Source organism: Prunus persica, chromosome G5, assembly GCF_000346465.2.
Source record: "Prunus persica cultivar Lovell chromosome G5, Prunus_persica_NCBIv2, whole genome shotgun sequence".
In the NCBI taxonomy this organism is placed as follows: Eukaryota; Viridiplantae; Streptophyta; class Magnoliopsida; order Rosales; family Rosaceae; genus Prunus; species Prunus persica.
Genome location: NC_034013.1, coordinates 13,768,542 through 13,785,017, shown reverse-complemented (window position 1 = coordinate 13,785,017; position 16,476 = coordinate 13,768,542). Strand labels below are relative to the sequence as shown.

Below are 16,476 nucleotides of genomic sequence, written 5' to 3'. Positions count from 1 at the left end.
CCTTGACATGATTTGAACCTAATAAATTAATCACAAAATTCGTCTTATGAAAAACGTGCGTAAATGTTACCTCATAAAATTAATTAAGTCATAAACTAACATATATTGATAATTAAAACTTTGTGCTTTCCCAAAAGATAGAGCCTTGACTTGCAGACTAGAGGTCTCAAGTTCGAACCTTCATAGCATCATAGTTGTGTGTATATGTGAAAAATCATCTTTCCCTATAATTTAGACTATCGCTTGTACTCAAAAAAAAAAAGAAAAGAAAGATAGAGCCTTGATGTAAAACGATGTAGATAGTGTGGTTATACAATGTAATGTAACAAACATAATTCTATTCAAAGATGTGGATTCTTTATAATTTAACTATACCAAACTCTTATCAGGAGTTAGCGGGGTCTAGTCTAATAAAAAATGGCTTTGAATTGCACACCAGTAGTCTTAAGTTTGAATTTAAATGATACCTTGATAGTATGTGCATAAGAAAACACCATTCTCCTTCCTAATTTAACAAACATACAAAACCCTTTACAAGGAAAAACTTTCATTATTTATCATTTATCTATGTCAAACCCTTACAAGAATGAAGAATGAGAAATGAGAAATAGAATTTAGATTGACCCCCTTTCAATCACCTAGGTTGTTGAATTTAGATTGAGTCATTGTTTGGGTATATTGAATTAGAGTTTAAATGAGAAATGAGACTTGAGGTCTTTTCAATATTGGGAAGAAAAACATCATTAAATCAAAACCTAATTTATACATATTAGCATATTAAACCAAAAGCAAACTTGAAGTCTCTTCAATATTGAGAACTAATGTTATGAGCTTTGAATTGTCTCACACCTTAATAGTGTGTTTATGATATCTTTCGCCTTGTAGTTTAGATTATCATTTTCGCTTGTATTCATTCAATCGTAATATTAATTAATTAGATTATTTTCTTCAAGGGCGCTGGTACGTGAGTAAATAACTAACTAAACAGACCTATTTTCGCAAAACCCGCCACCTAATCTTCAGCACAGGATACATCAATCTCTAGGCGCAATCACGAAGGAGCTCTCTCACGCAGAGTGAAACTGAAACACTGAAAGCTTCACCTCCACACTCGCTCGCCCCGATCCCAAAGAAAACCCACCGTTATTTAAGTTCCGAATACCAAAATGGGCGGTAAATTCCCCATTCGTTGAATTCAAAAGTCCATTTAATTAGGGTTTGAAATGGCATTCGAATTTTGATTAACCGTTGTTTGGCAATGCACAGGTAAAGAATCAGCTTTCTCTTGTTCGAGTTTATGGTTAGCTCCCAATCCAAGCAAGAGATGGGGGGAGGTCTTTTTCCTTCTCTACACTCCTTTCTGGCTCACTCTCTGCTTGGGAATTGTCGTGCCCTTGAAGCTCTACGAGGTTCGGTTTCGTTACCGTCTGATTGGTTACTGAGAAAAAAAATGAAGAAAATGAATGAAAAGAGTAGTAGAAAAAGAAGGAAATGTTATTTTGATGAAGTTGTTTAATTTTTCTGATTTTTGTATATGTATTGACTAAGTATCTACCATCAAATTTGATCTGCGTCTGTGGCAGAGCTTTACGGAATTGGAGTATTTGCTGATTGGATTGGTTTCAGCAGTCCCTGCTTTCTTGTTGCCAATGCTCTTCGTTGGGAAGGTAATTACTTCAACTTTACAAAGTTCAGTTTAGATTTCTTATTAGACCTCAAAGCTTAACGAACGGTTGTCAACTAAGCATGAGAGTTCTTGCTAATATTTGGGTTTTGTACTGATGTGACTTTTGACACCCTTGTGCTTTAGGTGTAATTCATTATTTCAGATAAACAAGTTCAATCTATTCCAAATTTTGCTTGAAAATGGTGTTCCCGAATAAAATTGTTGTCAACTTACTGTCATTTCTCATTTATAATGGGGTATTCAAAATAACATTCAAAACTTTCAATTTGAAAAAAACAAAACAAATGATGGTTAAATTAAAAGTTCCACCAGCACTCAAATTGTGTTACTAACTCTTCTTTTTGCTAAGACTCACAACTTATTTTCTGTCATTGTCTACAAAACTTCATTTATCTCTTGAAATTAGTTGTACTTTGAATCTAATTTGTATCTAAAGATAAAAAGAATATACGAGAGAGTATATATACACTGATAGAACCGTCATATGGTTTAGCATTGGAAAGTCCAATAGAATGGAATGTGTCACCCAATATTTGTTTTTTTCTAACCATTTTTTTGTTTCTTTAATTTTTTGTGAGTGATTGCAGGCAGATAGCAGCTTGCCTTGGAAGGATCGTTATTGGGTCAAGGCAAGTGTTTTCCTGGGGTAAAATTCTTTATATATGTCATGATTAGGACAAGGTCATCAGACAATGGAACTTATACTGTGGTTTATTAGTTTCATTGCTTATTAATCATTTGTTTTTGTCATTGACTATACCCTCATGCTGGACTTATCGTTTATTCTAAATGCTGTGTATTTCTCTGTTTGGTTGTTTGTATTGCACTTAATGTGCTTATATGATATCACACATCTTATCAAGTTGCAAAACATGTGATAAAAAGGATATTTTTTTTTTTTTTTTTTTGGGTTTAAAATGTAGTTTTAGTAGTCCTATTCTTGTCTTTTGAAGGTTCTTTTCTCTTCATTGCCTTACTGCGCCAGTCAATCCATTAGCACTTGTCATCTTTATTTACAACTTTATGCTTAGCCTGTACCATAATTTAATTTTTGTTACAGGCCAGCCTGTGGATAATAATTTTTAGCTATGTTGGGAATTACTTTTGGACCCACTATTTCTTCACAGTTTTGGGAGCTTCGTATACTTTCCCATCATGGAAAATGAACAATGTAAGCTAAAGCTAGAAAACTAGAAACACTCTGTAATGGACTGCTTATCTTTTCTAACCACTTTTTTTATTTCTGTGCAGGTACCACACACTACCTTCCTTCTTACACATGTTTGCTTCCTATTTTATCATGTCACATCAAACATAACACTTCGCAGACTACGCCATTTTACTGCTGAATTGCCAGAACGAGTTCAATGGGTTACTGAGGCTGCATGGATTTTGGCTCTTTCTTACTTCATAGCATACCTGGAGACTGTAGCTATTTCTAATGTATGTTATAACACATTTGTGATATCTTTCATCTAACAACTCGTAAATTTTGACGAATTTCCAAAGTTAGCCTATCAATATGTTAGGTTCTAGATAAGATAGAATGCTGAAGTTCATATATACGTTGCTTCATGTCCCTCTAGTCTTAGTCTTGCTTATCCCTTGGAATTCCATTTGACCCCTATGCCCTCGTATCAAGAATCCCAGTAAACTTGTGATGAGAATCAAGTCAGCTTGAATAAGAAAATTTATATAGTAGTAAAGTTTCTTGGTCACCGTAACCACAAAAATAATGTCTGGAGTGAGTCTGTGATCAGTATTTGTTTATCTTTTACTGGTTTAAAGAGACAGGTTTGTTTCAGAAATTCTCTGTTGATAGGTAGACCTCTGCGATATAATAGACTTCATAAATGATTTATACAAGCTGTTCCTTTGAAATGCCTCCAGTTTAAGGATTTGTTAATATCTTACAATATAACTAGCCCACGTCAATGTGAATAGATTCTGTTACAATGATGTTTTGTTTTGAAAATGTGCAGTTCCCTTACTATCAGTTTGTCGACCGGGCATCTATGTACACAGTTGGGTCCTTGTTTTATGCCATCTACTTCATTGTTAGCTTTCCCATGTTTCTAAGGTAGTGATCAGAAACACATATGGGATCACTCAGAATTCTCATGATATTTCTTTGTTCATGTTAAAATATTTATTAAAATTTTTACTCAATGTTATACGAATTTAACTGCTGGTGATTCATCCATGTACACAGGATTGATGAAAAGCCTGGCAATCCATGGGACTTGCCTAGGGTGGCTATCGATGCTTTGGGTGCTGCAATGTTAGTGACTATAATACTAGATCTGTGGCGCATCTTTCTGGGACCTATTGTTCCAATCCCAGAAACAAAACTGTGTCTTCAACCCGGACTACCATGGTTCCCGGGACATGATGATCAACATTGACACCTACTTGCGCAAACTGGGACTTGGGAGTTAGTTCCCAGCCCGAGAAGATACCATGCTCCGGGATTTCTTGTAGTCGTTGATGGCATGGCAATGGTGTTTGTACCATATTGAATGATTGTTGTAATTTCCATCTTCAGGACATAGAAAGAATTTGGTAATGCACACGTTTTTACATTCCATCTTTCATAGTACGTGTCGTTGTAGCTTCATAACTGATCTGAATGCTGCTTTCTGAAAGCTGAGTTAACCTAATAGCGTACACAACTAGAATTGTGCTTCTCCAATCTAAAAGCCAACAAAAAATGCATGGCGTTTTGCCATTGCTTAAAGAAAAAGAAATTGAAGATGAATGTGTAGAATTTTCAAACAGCTGACTCAAAAATTTACACTTTGGATATCCAACCACTGATTTTTTTTTAAAAAAAATTTTATGTAAAGAAAAATGGATATTTAAAACCTCTCTTGCATCAAAACTGTTTTGTTTTTTTCTTTTTCACTCAAATCAAATAATATCAGGAAAAAAGAGGCAGTATATATAAGCATATACTAATATTCTATCCAAAATAAAAATAGGTGGGAAAATGTTTTAAGCAGGCTCGTTCGCACGTGCGAGTCCCTTTCACCGCTTCACTTCATTTACCATTGTCTTCTTTCAAAAATGATAAGAAAGATATTTCTGAAGCCTACAAAAATCCTCTAAAAACTCACTTCACTGGCCACTCTGCACTCTCTCTCTCCTCTTCTCTCTCCGTTTCCCGCTTCAAACAAAGCTCGGCAAACCCCAAAATCCTATCCGGGGGTTTCGTTTCCACCGTTTCGGCTCTCCGAAACCTCCAACTCGAAACTCATGCAATTAGGGGTTTTGGGGGGTTTATCTGTCCACCATTCTCTATGCTCAGCTCCCTTTAGACCAAGCGTCTCAACTCAAATGGCCGCTTTCGGAGCTCTCTCTCCTTGTCCGTACAGCCTCCTGTGGCGGCCGAAACCTACAAACCGCTGCGTTTCGTGCTCTGTTGGCTCTTCTGCTGTTACAGGTAGTAAAAGTTCAAAGAACATCATATTTTACGCATTTAAAATCAAAAAGTTTTCTTTGTGGTGCTCGGAAAGTTGAAGAAAATGAAAATGGGAAGTATAATGAAATTTTATTGGTTTGCTTTACTTAGGTACACGTGGGTCGAATGTTAAAAGATCGGGAAGAATGGAAGGGCCTCGGAAAAGCATGGAAGACTCTGTTCAACGGAAGATGGAACAATTTTATGAAGGCAGAGAGGGCCCACCAATCCGTGTTTTACCAATTGGTGGCCTGGGAGAAATTGGGATGAATTGCATGCTGGTTGGGAATTATGATCGCTATATTCTGATTGATGCTGGTGTCATGTTTCCAGAGTATGTGTCTACTATTGTTTATACTCCTGAAAGAATGCATCTTGGTGATAATTAGATGTAATTTTTCAAGTATGAGTTTCTTTTCTTAGAAGGTTTCTTCTGTCCGCATTTTGACTGTTATAGGTTTAGTTTATTCTAGGAGAATTGACAAATTGTGTAATACCAGCGTAAATGTACTCTATGCATTTGGAACTGCTAAAAAGGAATTTCTTACATGAAAAATGGATCCTTAATTGTATTTGCTTCTCTGAATCTATGCTGAAAGTGATCCTTATTTGCCTTCTCTTTTCTTCCGCTTATGCATTGACCCTAGATCATATGTTATATGTATTGCAGCTTTGATGAGCTTGGAGTCCAAAAGATTATACCTGATACCACATTTATCAAAAAATGGAGCCACAAAATTGAAGCAATTGTTATTACACATGGGCATGAAGATCACATTGGTGCGTTGCCTTGGGTAAAGTTTCCTTCTGATACTTTGGAAATGCCATTTTGACTGAATACCACACTTGTTACTTCTATTAAGTTCCTGTCATTGACACCTACCATTAAGATTTTGTAATAGGCTTGAAAGCCTGGTGTTCGCTTACATACTATGGTAAGTGGATTTGGAGTCCTGTGGGGCTTGCGTGAATTTTTGGTGGAATGCATATTGGTGCCTTGGGTGATGGTGGAAATGCTGTAATATAATGAGTTGTGCGAAATATCTTTTGACAACCATTAGTTGTCAACGTGCACAGTTGGTCCCTGGCCTATGGGATGCTAAGGTAGTCCTGAATTGTTGCGACCTACGGTTGTAGCTTGCAGACAGAGTGAGAGCAAAGTGGGTGAAATGAGAATGTCAATAACCAAAGCAGCATGCACACATAAAAATATATACCAGCAGCTAATAAATCTACTGCATTTTTCATGTTTGTAGAAAGAAACATCATAAAAGGACTGATTCCATAAAGTACTTTTCTTTTACTTCTAGCTGCTTTTCTAGGTGAAGATGAACTTAGATTGTAAATGTTGTTCTAGTACAAAAGGGTTGTATAATATGGTAATGTCAAAAAAATATGGTAATTGCATCAAAATCTCTTTTATGTTCTTAAAAGAATGGCACTTGCACCAACTATTTTGAGAGACTTACCAACTAGTTTGAAATGCCTACCTGAAATCCTTGGAACTTAAATTCTCTCCTATTCGTATTTTATTTTAATTAAACTTTCTCCTGGAAGTTTATTATTTTGGGTTTCATGTAATTTAGTTGATACATCTTTTTTCTCTGAACAGGTGATCCCAGCTTTGGATCCCCGTACACCAATATTTGCATCATCCTTTACCATGGAGGTACTTGCGTAACTTTAATTTGGCAGCCAAAAATTTCTTTCACGATATGTAAATTTCAACGTACTTGTTTGTTAATGTTGACCTTCCTTAGAATGTTAGTACTTTCTTTGCAGCCCTTAACCATGTGGTTTTGAGGTTTTTTTGTGTGATGAAGATGCTTGTCCTCTTGAATTCCTGGGTTCTTTACAATTTTGTTGCTACCATAATGTTCAAAAAGTTGATATTGTTCTTTTAACAGCTAATTAAAAAACGCCTGAAGGAACATGGGATTTTTGTTCCATCTAGACTTAAGACATTTAGAACAAAGAGGAAATTTATGGCTGGACCATTTGAGATTGAGCCTGTTCGGGTGACACATTCAATTCCTGACTGTTGTGGATTAGTCCTTCGCTGTTCTGATGGGACAATTCTTCATACTGGGGACTGGAAGGTAAAATTTTCTTACAGGTGTAGTATCTTCTCTTCTTTGATTAAGTTCTCAAGCTTAATAAAGAACTATGTTAAACAGATTGACGAATCACCATTGGATGGTAGAGGTTTTGACCGTGAAGCTTTGGAAGAACTTTCAAAAGAAGGAGTAACCTTGGTATGCCTCTGAGTCATAGTAATCATATATTTCTTAATTTCTTATAATTTGGGATCCACTTGGACTTGGTAGTGAGATTGGGATTTTCCTTGGGGACAAAATAGGGGTTAATTGTTGGGGCTGCTAAATCAAGAATATGAAGTCATATTGTTACTAAACTTGGGTGAGGCATATTTTATATGTTGTGAGTATAAAATATCTTCTCACCATGTGTACGTACACTGAAGAATTAAAAATGATATTCTGAACTGGGATGGAAGTGATCCACTTTTTTGGTCAAAACTGTTTTTCATGGAGGAAAAGATGAAGGTATCATTTAATGCACATTATTTGTCAGATGATGAGTGACTCTACGAACGTACTATCACCTGGAAGGACAACAAGTGAAACTTCTGTGGCAGATGCGTTGTTGAGGCATATTTCAGCTGCTAAAGGGAGGGTTATTACTACTCAGTTTGCTTCAAACATACACCGACTTGGAAGTGTGAAAGCTGCTGCTGATTTTACTGGCAGAAAATTGGTAGGTTCTTCCGACCTTAATCCAACACAATCCAGTGTGTTTCTTTTCTTTAAAATACCCTCCACTCCACCTTAGTACTATGAAAACAAAATGTGTCTGAGTAAGTGTTATGTTGTGATCTATTAGGTATTTGTTGGTATGTCCTTAAGGACATATCTTGATGCAGCTTGGAAGGATGGGAAGGCACCAATTGATCCATCATCCCTGGTAATAATGCATAAAGGTTCTGTTGTAGTGTTGTCTAGTTCTCTTTTACATGGGTAGATGCAGATCCTGTTTTCTTTTTCTTCCCCATCTCCGTGTGTATGCATGTTTGTGCTTATCTTATGAGGTATTGTGCTGCTCCATGTCACGTGAGGGTACAATTAAGAATTAGTAGCTAGCTTCATTTTCTATTGGTTGAGGAAAATTGTTTGCAGCCATAAGCTAAACAATGGACTGTGCCTAGACAATTTGACTCACGTCATTTTTACATTCAACCTTATTTCAACTAAATGAGCTAGTATGTGGAAGTCCTAGTTCTTTCCAGTAAACTCTATTTTGGGCAACATCCTCTATTAATTTATTACGTTGTAAGCCATTGAGTGGGTGCCTGATGGAATTATGCTGGGATTGGAGTTATGTGTGGTTATCGTTTAAATCTCTACATCAGTAATGGCATTTATTCGTATTTCTTCTCTCTTTAGTGAGAGATCTCATCATAAAGTTATGTTTTTTTATACTTTGAATTAGGTGAAAGTGGAAGATATTGATTCCTATGCTCCAAAGGATTTGCTCATCGTCACAACTGGCTCTCAAGTAAGTTTATAGATGGCCTCCTATGGCCGCCTAGTTTCATAAAGTAAAACCTTTTGCTGGACCTTTTTGCTGGCAAATGATGTATGCTATTGTGTCAGGCAGAACCACGTGCTGCTCTAAATCTTGCATCATTTGGAAGTAGTCACTCCGTCAAACTGACCAAAGAGGATATAATTTTGTATTCAGCTAAGGTAATAAAACTTGATATAATAAGCATCCGTTTCTAATTGTGTTTTCATATAAGTTACATCTATGAGTTTTTAGCATAACCAAAGTTGTTTGTACAAATACGAATTTATGTATCCTCATTTTCTTTTGTTAATTGACATATAGTTTCTATAGACTTTTAAGTTCCCTTTACTTGTGGTTAACAATTCTATTCATTCATTGAAAAAGAAAGGAAGTCCAAAGTTTAATTTCAACATGGATGCATAGAAAAAATATGAAATTCCCAAAATTGGAAGTTGCACACAGATCAGCTAAATCTTTTGGAAATCTTTCCAACTCTTTCTTCTGGTTTTCAGCATTCTGAGATCTACTTCGGTAGATTTTGTTGCTGCTTGCTGTGATTTTTTTGTTTTGGTTATTTTGACCTTGTTTACCTTATAGGTAATTCCTGGTAATGAATCTCGGGTTATGAAAATGTTAAACCGCATATCAGAGATTGGGTCCACCATAGTTATGGGTAAGAATGAGGGGCTGCACACATCTGGTCATGGGTATCGTGGAGAACTGGTAAGTCTTTTGCATCACAAGATTTTAATTTTGAAAGGTCTTAATTTCTTATGTGATTAGGTCATATTCTAATCTTCTCAAAACTGATGATAAACTTAATATTAATGTCACTATCGCATCTTCTTATCAAGGAAAAAAAACAGTAGGTATCATTTGTGTGGACTCTGTGCAGGTTCCCTGCTTTTGGAAAAATGTAGGCATGGTTGTCTTTCTATGTTTCACCTTGTTTCATATTTTCTATTTTCAAGGACTAAGTTGTAATGCCATAATGGTTATTTTCTAGCTAAAGAAGCAGCAGGTGAACTGCATTTAGCCATGTGTTGGGATCTGGTTATTGTTCAGTATTTAGTTCGCAATGATGTTATGCATGGGGAATGCCCTTTTTTTATGTCACTTTTCAATAGATTGACTCTTATAGAAGATGTAATTTGTATGTTATTCATCTGATTTATTTGTAACCTGATATGCCTTTTCATTTGCAATTTTCATTTGGTTTTGTTGTATATATTTTAACTGGGAAAGAATCTAATTTTCTCTTAAAGGAAGAAGTGCTTCAAATTGTGAAGCCACAACATTTTCTGCCCATACATGGAGAGCTCTTGTTTCTCAAAGAGCATGAATTGCTTGGGAGATCAACTGGCATCCGGCACACCACTGTGAGTCAATCTGTTTATCTTGTTATACTGATGAGATATCACTGTTTATGTCTGATAAGTCTGATTCAACTATGTTACATGAAAGAGCAAATGGTTCGTACTCGACATAGCTATTACTTGGAACTTTATAATCTGATGTCTTTATCACAAAGTCATCTAGTATTTTCTTGTTTCTTTCTTTGTCTTTAAAATCACCCATATACATTTCCAAATTAGCAACAATTAAATTACATTTGCATTATTAAGGGGGCGTTTTTTGTTATTAATATCAAATTTCCATACCACAGCTTATAGTGTTTACAGATTTACAGATTTTTGGATTTGAAATTATATTATTTCCTCATATCAAACTATATTATTTCCTCGTATCAAACAACAGTGGATTTTATTTGTCTCCTTGGTGTCAGCCTTGTACAAGTACCATTTGAAAGTACATAGCATTAAGATGATATTTTGTGCAATGTTGACAAGTTCTAATATTTTCGATACTTGTTACCTAAAACTACGAAAGGAGTAACTTAAAGTAACCTGCTCCATATTAGACTTTATTCATACCATTTTCTAATTGTTCCCCAACTCAAGGAATTTATCCTGTCAAACTTGCGTTGGTGCATGATATGGCCCAATGATATGTAGTATGCATGATGATGGTTAAAATTTTATTATGTAGTCATAATCCGAAGGGAATTATGGTATTCAGATGATAAAACATGAAATTTTTTATGCATCAGGTTATAAAGAACGGGGAAATGCTTGGGGTTTCTCATTTAAGAAACAGAAGGGTACTTTCTAATGGTTTCACCTTGCTTGGAAAAGAGAATTTGCAGGTTGGAGTTCTTCCTTAAGAAGTTTTCTCTGACTACTATGAGAAGTTAATCAAGCAATTTCTAATAAATCTACTCTTATATAACAGTTGAAGTTTAGCGATGGCGATAAAGCATTTGGTACATCAAGTGAACTTTGTGTTGATGAGAGACTAAGAGTTGCCTTAGATGGCATAATAGTGGTCAGGTAGATCTCATGGATTCTTCAATGACACATGCCTCCTAATATGAGTTTCTATATGATAGCATCCTGATTTTTATTTTTATTTTTTGGTTTTTATTTTTTTCCGGTTTTAAGCATGGAAATTTTACGCCCTCAAAATGTAAATGGTCTGACTGAAAATAGCATTAAAGGGAAGATAAAAATTACTACTCGATGCTTATGGCTTGACAAAGGGAAGCTTATTGATGCACTCCATAAAGCTGCCCATGCTGCACTGTCAAGCTGCCCCATAAATTGTCCTCTGCCTCACATGGAAAGAACAGTGTCTGAGGTATTGAGAAAATTGGTAAGAAAGTACAGTGGTAAGAGGCCAGACGTAATTGCTATTGCCATGGAGAACCCTGCAGCAGTTCTTGCTGATGAGGTCAGTGTAAGACTATCTGGAAAATCCCATGTTGGTTCTGAGATGTCCACATTGAGGAAAGTAATTGATCGACATCCATACAAGAGTCAGTCAACTAGGACACAAGCAGATGAAGGCAAGGACAACGCACGTTTGCAGAGCACTTCGCAACAAGATACGGAAGGTCCTTTACCCTCTCTCTCTGTGCACAGGCACCTCTGTGAATGTCATACACCTTATAGAAATATGTTCTGTGTTTTCCCCTTTCCAGCACAGAATGGTCACGCAGTGCTGTTGTTAGGGTGCATAATATTTCGTTACTGTCACCTCAATGTCAGTCTGATATATCTAAAATATATTCTATCCTGGACTTGTGATTTCTAGAATTGACGTCAGGTATGTTTTATTATTTTATCTCATCAGATTCCGTACTTGAAGATGATGGCATTGAAGTCGAAGTACTCCTACCTGAGGAAGATTCTGCTACCTCAAATTCCAAGTCAGAAAAGCTTTCTTCTGATTCAGAGAAGTCAGATGATTTTTGGAATGCAATCGTTGGGTTATCAACTGTTGACAAATCAGTAGAAGATAAAAATGGTTTGGCTGTGCAACAGGAACATCTAAAGAAAGATGGTCCTGACAACAGTGAAATACCTTCCTCAAAGCCGGTGAAACGCAATAAATGGAAGCCCGAGGAGGTTGAGAAGCTTATTAAAATGCGCGGGAAACTGCGAAGCAGATTTCAAGTTGTGAAGGGGAGAATGGCCCTCTGGGAAGAGATATCTAGAAACTTGTTGGCTGATGGGATCAATCGAAGCCCAGGACAATGCAAATCTCTGTGGGCATCCCTGGTTCAGAAATATGAGGTTTGTCCACCTCCACCCTAATGCTGGTGTTGCTTCATCCCTTTGTGCTTGTTATTTTGTTTTATCATAGCGCTAAGTGTCTTTGTGAAACAGGAAAGCAAGAGTGGAAAAAGAAGCCAAAAGAGTTGGCCATATTTTGAGGAAATGGATGGAGCTTTGTCTGATTCTGAGGAAATGGCAACAAAATGATTGGTTGAGGAGAAATGGCAACAAAAGCCCCCATGAACTTCTGAAAGATCCCAAAAACAATATTTAATCTGATAAAGCTGGAGGAGCAGCCAAATGATAATTCACCAAGACTCAAGGTTTGGATGGTTGCCAGATCAAAGGAATGGGAAAAGAAAAAAAAAAGTTAGGTTATTTTTTCTGTGTACCCACATAGCCTAGATGTATATCAGTCAAATCAGATAGATAAGCAAAGGGGTAAGGGTGGAATTTTTGTAGCGGGGGAAATCTTTGGTTCTATAATTTTTTCCTACATCTTGTTTTCCAATATTCTTATTATTGTTTGGCTGTCACGAATTCTACTTATTTTTGACGCTATCATCCTGATCAAATACAGGAGCATGACTGTATTGATTACATTAAAATTGTGAAAATAAATTGCGCCACCTTCACAAGTCAACAAAGAAAGCAGGTCACATGAAGGATTGACGCTGGTATTCTTTATAAATAGACAGGGTGGATCAATGTAAACAACAATTGAATTTTCATATAATAACGCATGGAGCAACAGCGTTCTAATAACTTTGTATTTTATAATAAAGTTTTGAAAAATGCTAAAAAAAGAAACCTCCATCCCACATAAAAAAAAACCCATAATATTGTATAAATTTCACATATTGTATAATGTGTAAATTCACCCTACGTTTTGTCATTGAACTTAGACCCATAAAATTCATTTTAAATCACTTACAACCCTTTCTTTTAGTTTTCTATTTAAAATACCCAATTTTTTCAAATAATACCTGATGATTAGGATCCAACTAAGCAAGTTACCTAATATAACTTAAAATCTAATTTATTGTATAGGAGGTGTGACTAATGACACATTTGGAAAGATCTCCAAATAGTTGTAATGGATATAGGAACTAATTTAGAAACTTATTTGAAATTAAATATTAAATTCCACATTAAAGTATCAGTAATCTATTTTTGAATTAATGGTGTTTTTCTTCTATGAATTACGACTAGTAATCTATTTAAAGTATTAGTAATTTAAATTCAATATTAAATTTAGGAATTAATGTTGTTGTCTTTTATGAATTGTACAACCAATATTCTTTTTTATTATAGTTTTATGAATAATAGTGTACATTCTAATTATGTTGAAAAATAATTTGATAATCTATTTATTGTTTTGTTTAAAATTTTTTTTTTTAATGAACCTATTTTTTCTCCAAATATTGTACCTATTTTTTTTCTTTATTACTTGTTTTATGAAAAATTATTTGATCATCTTTTTATTGTTTTTTTTTTATGAAAATATTTTTTTTTAAATGAGCCTATTTTTTCTCTCAAAATAATCTTTTTTTTCCCTAAATAATGCACCTTTTTTTTTCCCTAAATAATGTACCTATTTTTTTTCTTTAATAATGTACCTAGTAAAACAATTTACCTAGTATAATGAACCTATTTTTTTCTCTAAATAATGTACCTAGTTTTTTTTTTCTCCAATAATGTATACCTAGTAAAACAATTTACCTAGTATAATGAACTTATTTTTTTCTTCTAAATAATGTACCTATTTTTAATTTATAAAAAATGTGCATAAATTTCAATTATACAATACCTATTTTCTATAAATTATTGTGTACCTATTTTTAATTTATGAAAAATGTACGGAAATTTCAATTACAAAGTAATTGACCTATTTTTGTTAATTTTTTTTTGGGTAAATAATATACCTATATTTTTATATGTATATATTTATATTTATATTTTTTATATGTACATTATTGGATATGTAATTTACATTTTTTTTATTTGCAATTTTAAAGGGCCATATGTTAGAGGGAATGGCAACCAAAAGAAATAGGGTGATTGATATGCTATTAATAGGGAGTTTTAATTACAATTATGGCAGTTAATGAAATACTTGGAATAAATTATAAATAAAATATGAAGTCTGATGGCAAGGATGTAAAAACATAGGAATACTACGACCTCTTATATCCTAATGGTAATTTAAGTTTGAAATTGGGTTTTACACATAAATTTATAGAATGATGGGTATATGTCTAGGAAATAGAAATTGCAGGGACCTATATTGGACAAGCTCAATGTATATATTTAGATTGGATTCGGAGCAACTATGACGGTAGAAATGAGTTATAGAAAGGTTATTTTTAAGAGTGACTCTGTTCAGATAGTTTGAGCTCTTCAACATGTTCGGGTCACTCAGGAAGATTTTATCCATGTCTGTCATACTACTAATGGAATGACTTCATTTACAGTATGTATCATTTGTACTTTTTTTTCGTTGATCTAATAAATTTCTATTGCCTTTTATAAATACAAAAATTGTGTAAAAAATTTCTTGAATCAACGGAGAAAATGAGAGTTCAGATTTGCAAAATCTTTTATCATTGGACAGAAAAATATCACTAAACAAAATAAAATCTAGACTTCTATAGGAGTGCATTCGAATCCGCATGTTACGTCATGTATTAATACACAATAATTTCCCGTGATATAAGCGTGTGCGCGACGCAGTACCAGTGTTGCATGTGAGACATTACCCAGTCAATAAGTAGTGGGTAACAACAAGTCAGAAGGAGCAAGATGTTGACCATCAACTATAGTCTCTTCTAGAGCGTTGAACTTGTTCCATCTTCTTCCATGTAATCTGCTTCTTCGTCTCTTCCCTTTTATTTTGCTTACGACATAAAAAATACATCACACATGACCTGTGAGCCACCGTATACCCCGTCTCTTCTCGTTTTTTCCTCCCTTTTTTGAATTCTTCATTTCATTCGGATGTCCAGAAAACTCACAGCAGCTTCTACCCAGGATCATGGAACATGGGAAAGTCGGTTCCAACACTTCAACACGGCCTCCAAGTCTATATATAAGGCTGCATGCTTGTTATTGTTCCATTGCAATCAAACTGAGAGTTGGGTTTCTGTTAGGTTAATCTATATATATAACTAGCTAATCCATTTTGCATTGTGTTTTGCCATTGTAAATGAAGAGCAACAGAGGATTTGATCGTGTGCTCAGCTACTTTGATGAAGATGGAGATGGAAAGATTTCGCCTTCGGAGCTGAGGCGGGGACTAGGCTTTATGGGTGGAGAGTTATTGCAAAAGGAGGCAGAGGTTGCAGTGGAGTTGCTGGACTCAGATGGAGATGGCTTGCTGGGTTTGGAGGATCTTGTGTGTTTGATGGAAGGTGGGGAAGAAGAGGAGAAAGTGAAGGGATTAAGAGATGCTTTTCAAGTGTATGACGTGGAAGGATGTGGGTTCATTACACCCAAGAGCTTGAAGAGAATGCTTAGCAGCTTAGGTGAATCCAGGTCAATTGATGAGTGTAAAGTGATGATCAATCAGTTTGATTTGAATGGGGATGGTGTGATCAGCTTTGAAGAATTCAGAATAATGATGCAGTGATCATATTGATCTTGTGGTTGCAGTGCTTGTGTATACTGTATATACTTATTGGTTCATTCTTTGTTTCTTTCCTTTTTTCTAGGTTTAAGTAGTTGAGATTTTCATCGATTGAGCTGTGCTATAATTATTTTGTGTATACATGTTGGAGTTTTCTACCTGGGAATTGTGATGTTATTTTTCAGAAGTGGTCAAATTTTAGGAGTGTTTTGATTTGGTTGTAGTTGCAAAATAAACTCCTTTACCGCATACATATTAAAGTCGTAGTGCTGTCGATTTTTGTTTGTAAAGAAAAAATATATAAACCTTACAAAGATGAAAATCCATTCACATAGCCCCGAAAACCTGCTTATGATTTTTTGCATTTTTGGGTTCGTTGAGTTGATAGTATATTAAGGAACACTAAATTACGAAAATTCATTTGTGGAGGCCGGATCCACAGAGGAGCAAGGGTGGTCAATTGACCCCTGCAACTTCTGAAATCCTCCATTAGAACAGCAAA

The 16,476-nt window shown here is 35.1% G+C and overlaps 3 protein-coding genes across 5 annotated transcripts; all 3 read left to right on the top strand.

The window, feature by feature from the left end:
* Window positions 968-4,286, top strand: LOC18777316 (cycloeucalenol cycloisomerase). Of its 2 annotated transcripts, XM_007209368.2 has the most exons (8): window positions 968-1,173; window positions 1,267-1,409; window positions 1,584-1,667; window positions 2,275-2,316; window positions 2,748-2,858; window positions 2,939-3,130; window positions 3,670-3,767; window positions 3,900-4,286. In XM_007209368.2, the coding sequence occupies exons 1-8, from the start codon at window positions 1,167-1,169 to the stop codon at window positions 4,090-4,092; spliced, it is 870 nt and encodes a 289-aa protein (XP_007209430.1). In that variant the 5' UTR covers window positions 968-1,166; the 3' UTR covers window positions 4,093-4,286. The 2 variants fall into 2 exon arrangements, with proteins under 2 accessions (XP_007209430.1, XP_020420282.1); XM_020564693.1 differs by lacking the exon at window positions 2,748-2,858 and having other exon boundaries at window positions 1,010-1,173.
* Window positions 4,724-12,992, top strand: LOC18777440 (ribonuclease J). 2 transcript variants are annotated; one of them, XM_007210436.2, is made up of 17 exons: window positions 4,724-5,129; window positions 5,259-5,481; window positions 5,818-5,941; window positions 6,760-6,816; window positions 7,055-7,246; window positions 7,325-7,402; window positions 7,740-7,922; window positions 8,049-8,129; window positions 8,655-8,720; window positions 8,819-8,911; window positions 9,330-9,455; window positions 9,998-10,111; window positions 10,843-10,938; window positions 11,025-11,122; window positions 11,234-11,685; window positions 11,925-12,367; window positions 12,461-12,992. In XM_007210436.2, the coding sequence occupies exons 1-17, from the start codon at window positions 4,943-4,945 to the stop codon at window positions 12,554-12,556; spliced, it is 2,709 nt and encodes a 902-aa protein (XP_007210498.2). In that variant the 5' UTR covers window positions 4,724-4,942; the 3' UTR covers window positions 12,557-12,992. The 2 variants fall into 2 exon arrangements, with proteins under 2 accessions (XP_007210498.2, XP_020419886.1); XM_020564297.1 differs by lacking the exon at window positions 4,724-5,129 and having other exon boundaries at window positions 5,353-5,481; window positions 5,818-5,927.
* On the top strand, window positions 15,376-16,234 carry LOC18777392 (calcium-binding protein CML38). Its single transcript, XM_020563465.1, has one exon. The coding sequence runs from the start codon at window positions 15,555-15,557 to the stop codon at window positions 15,975-15,977; it is 423 nt and encodes a 140-aa protein (XP_020419054.1). The 5' UTR covers window positions 15,376-15,554; the 3' UTR covers window positions 15,978-16,234.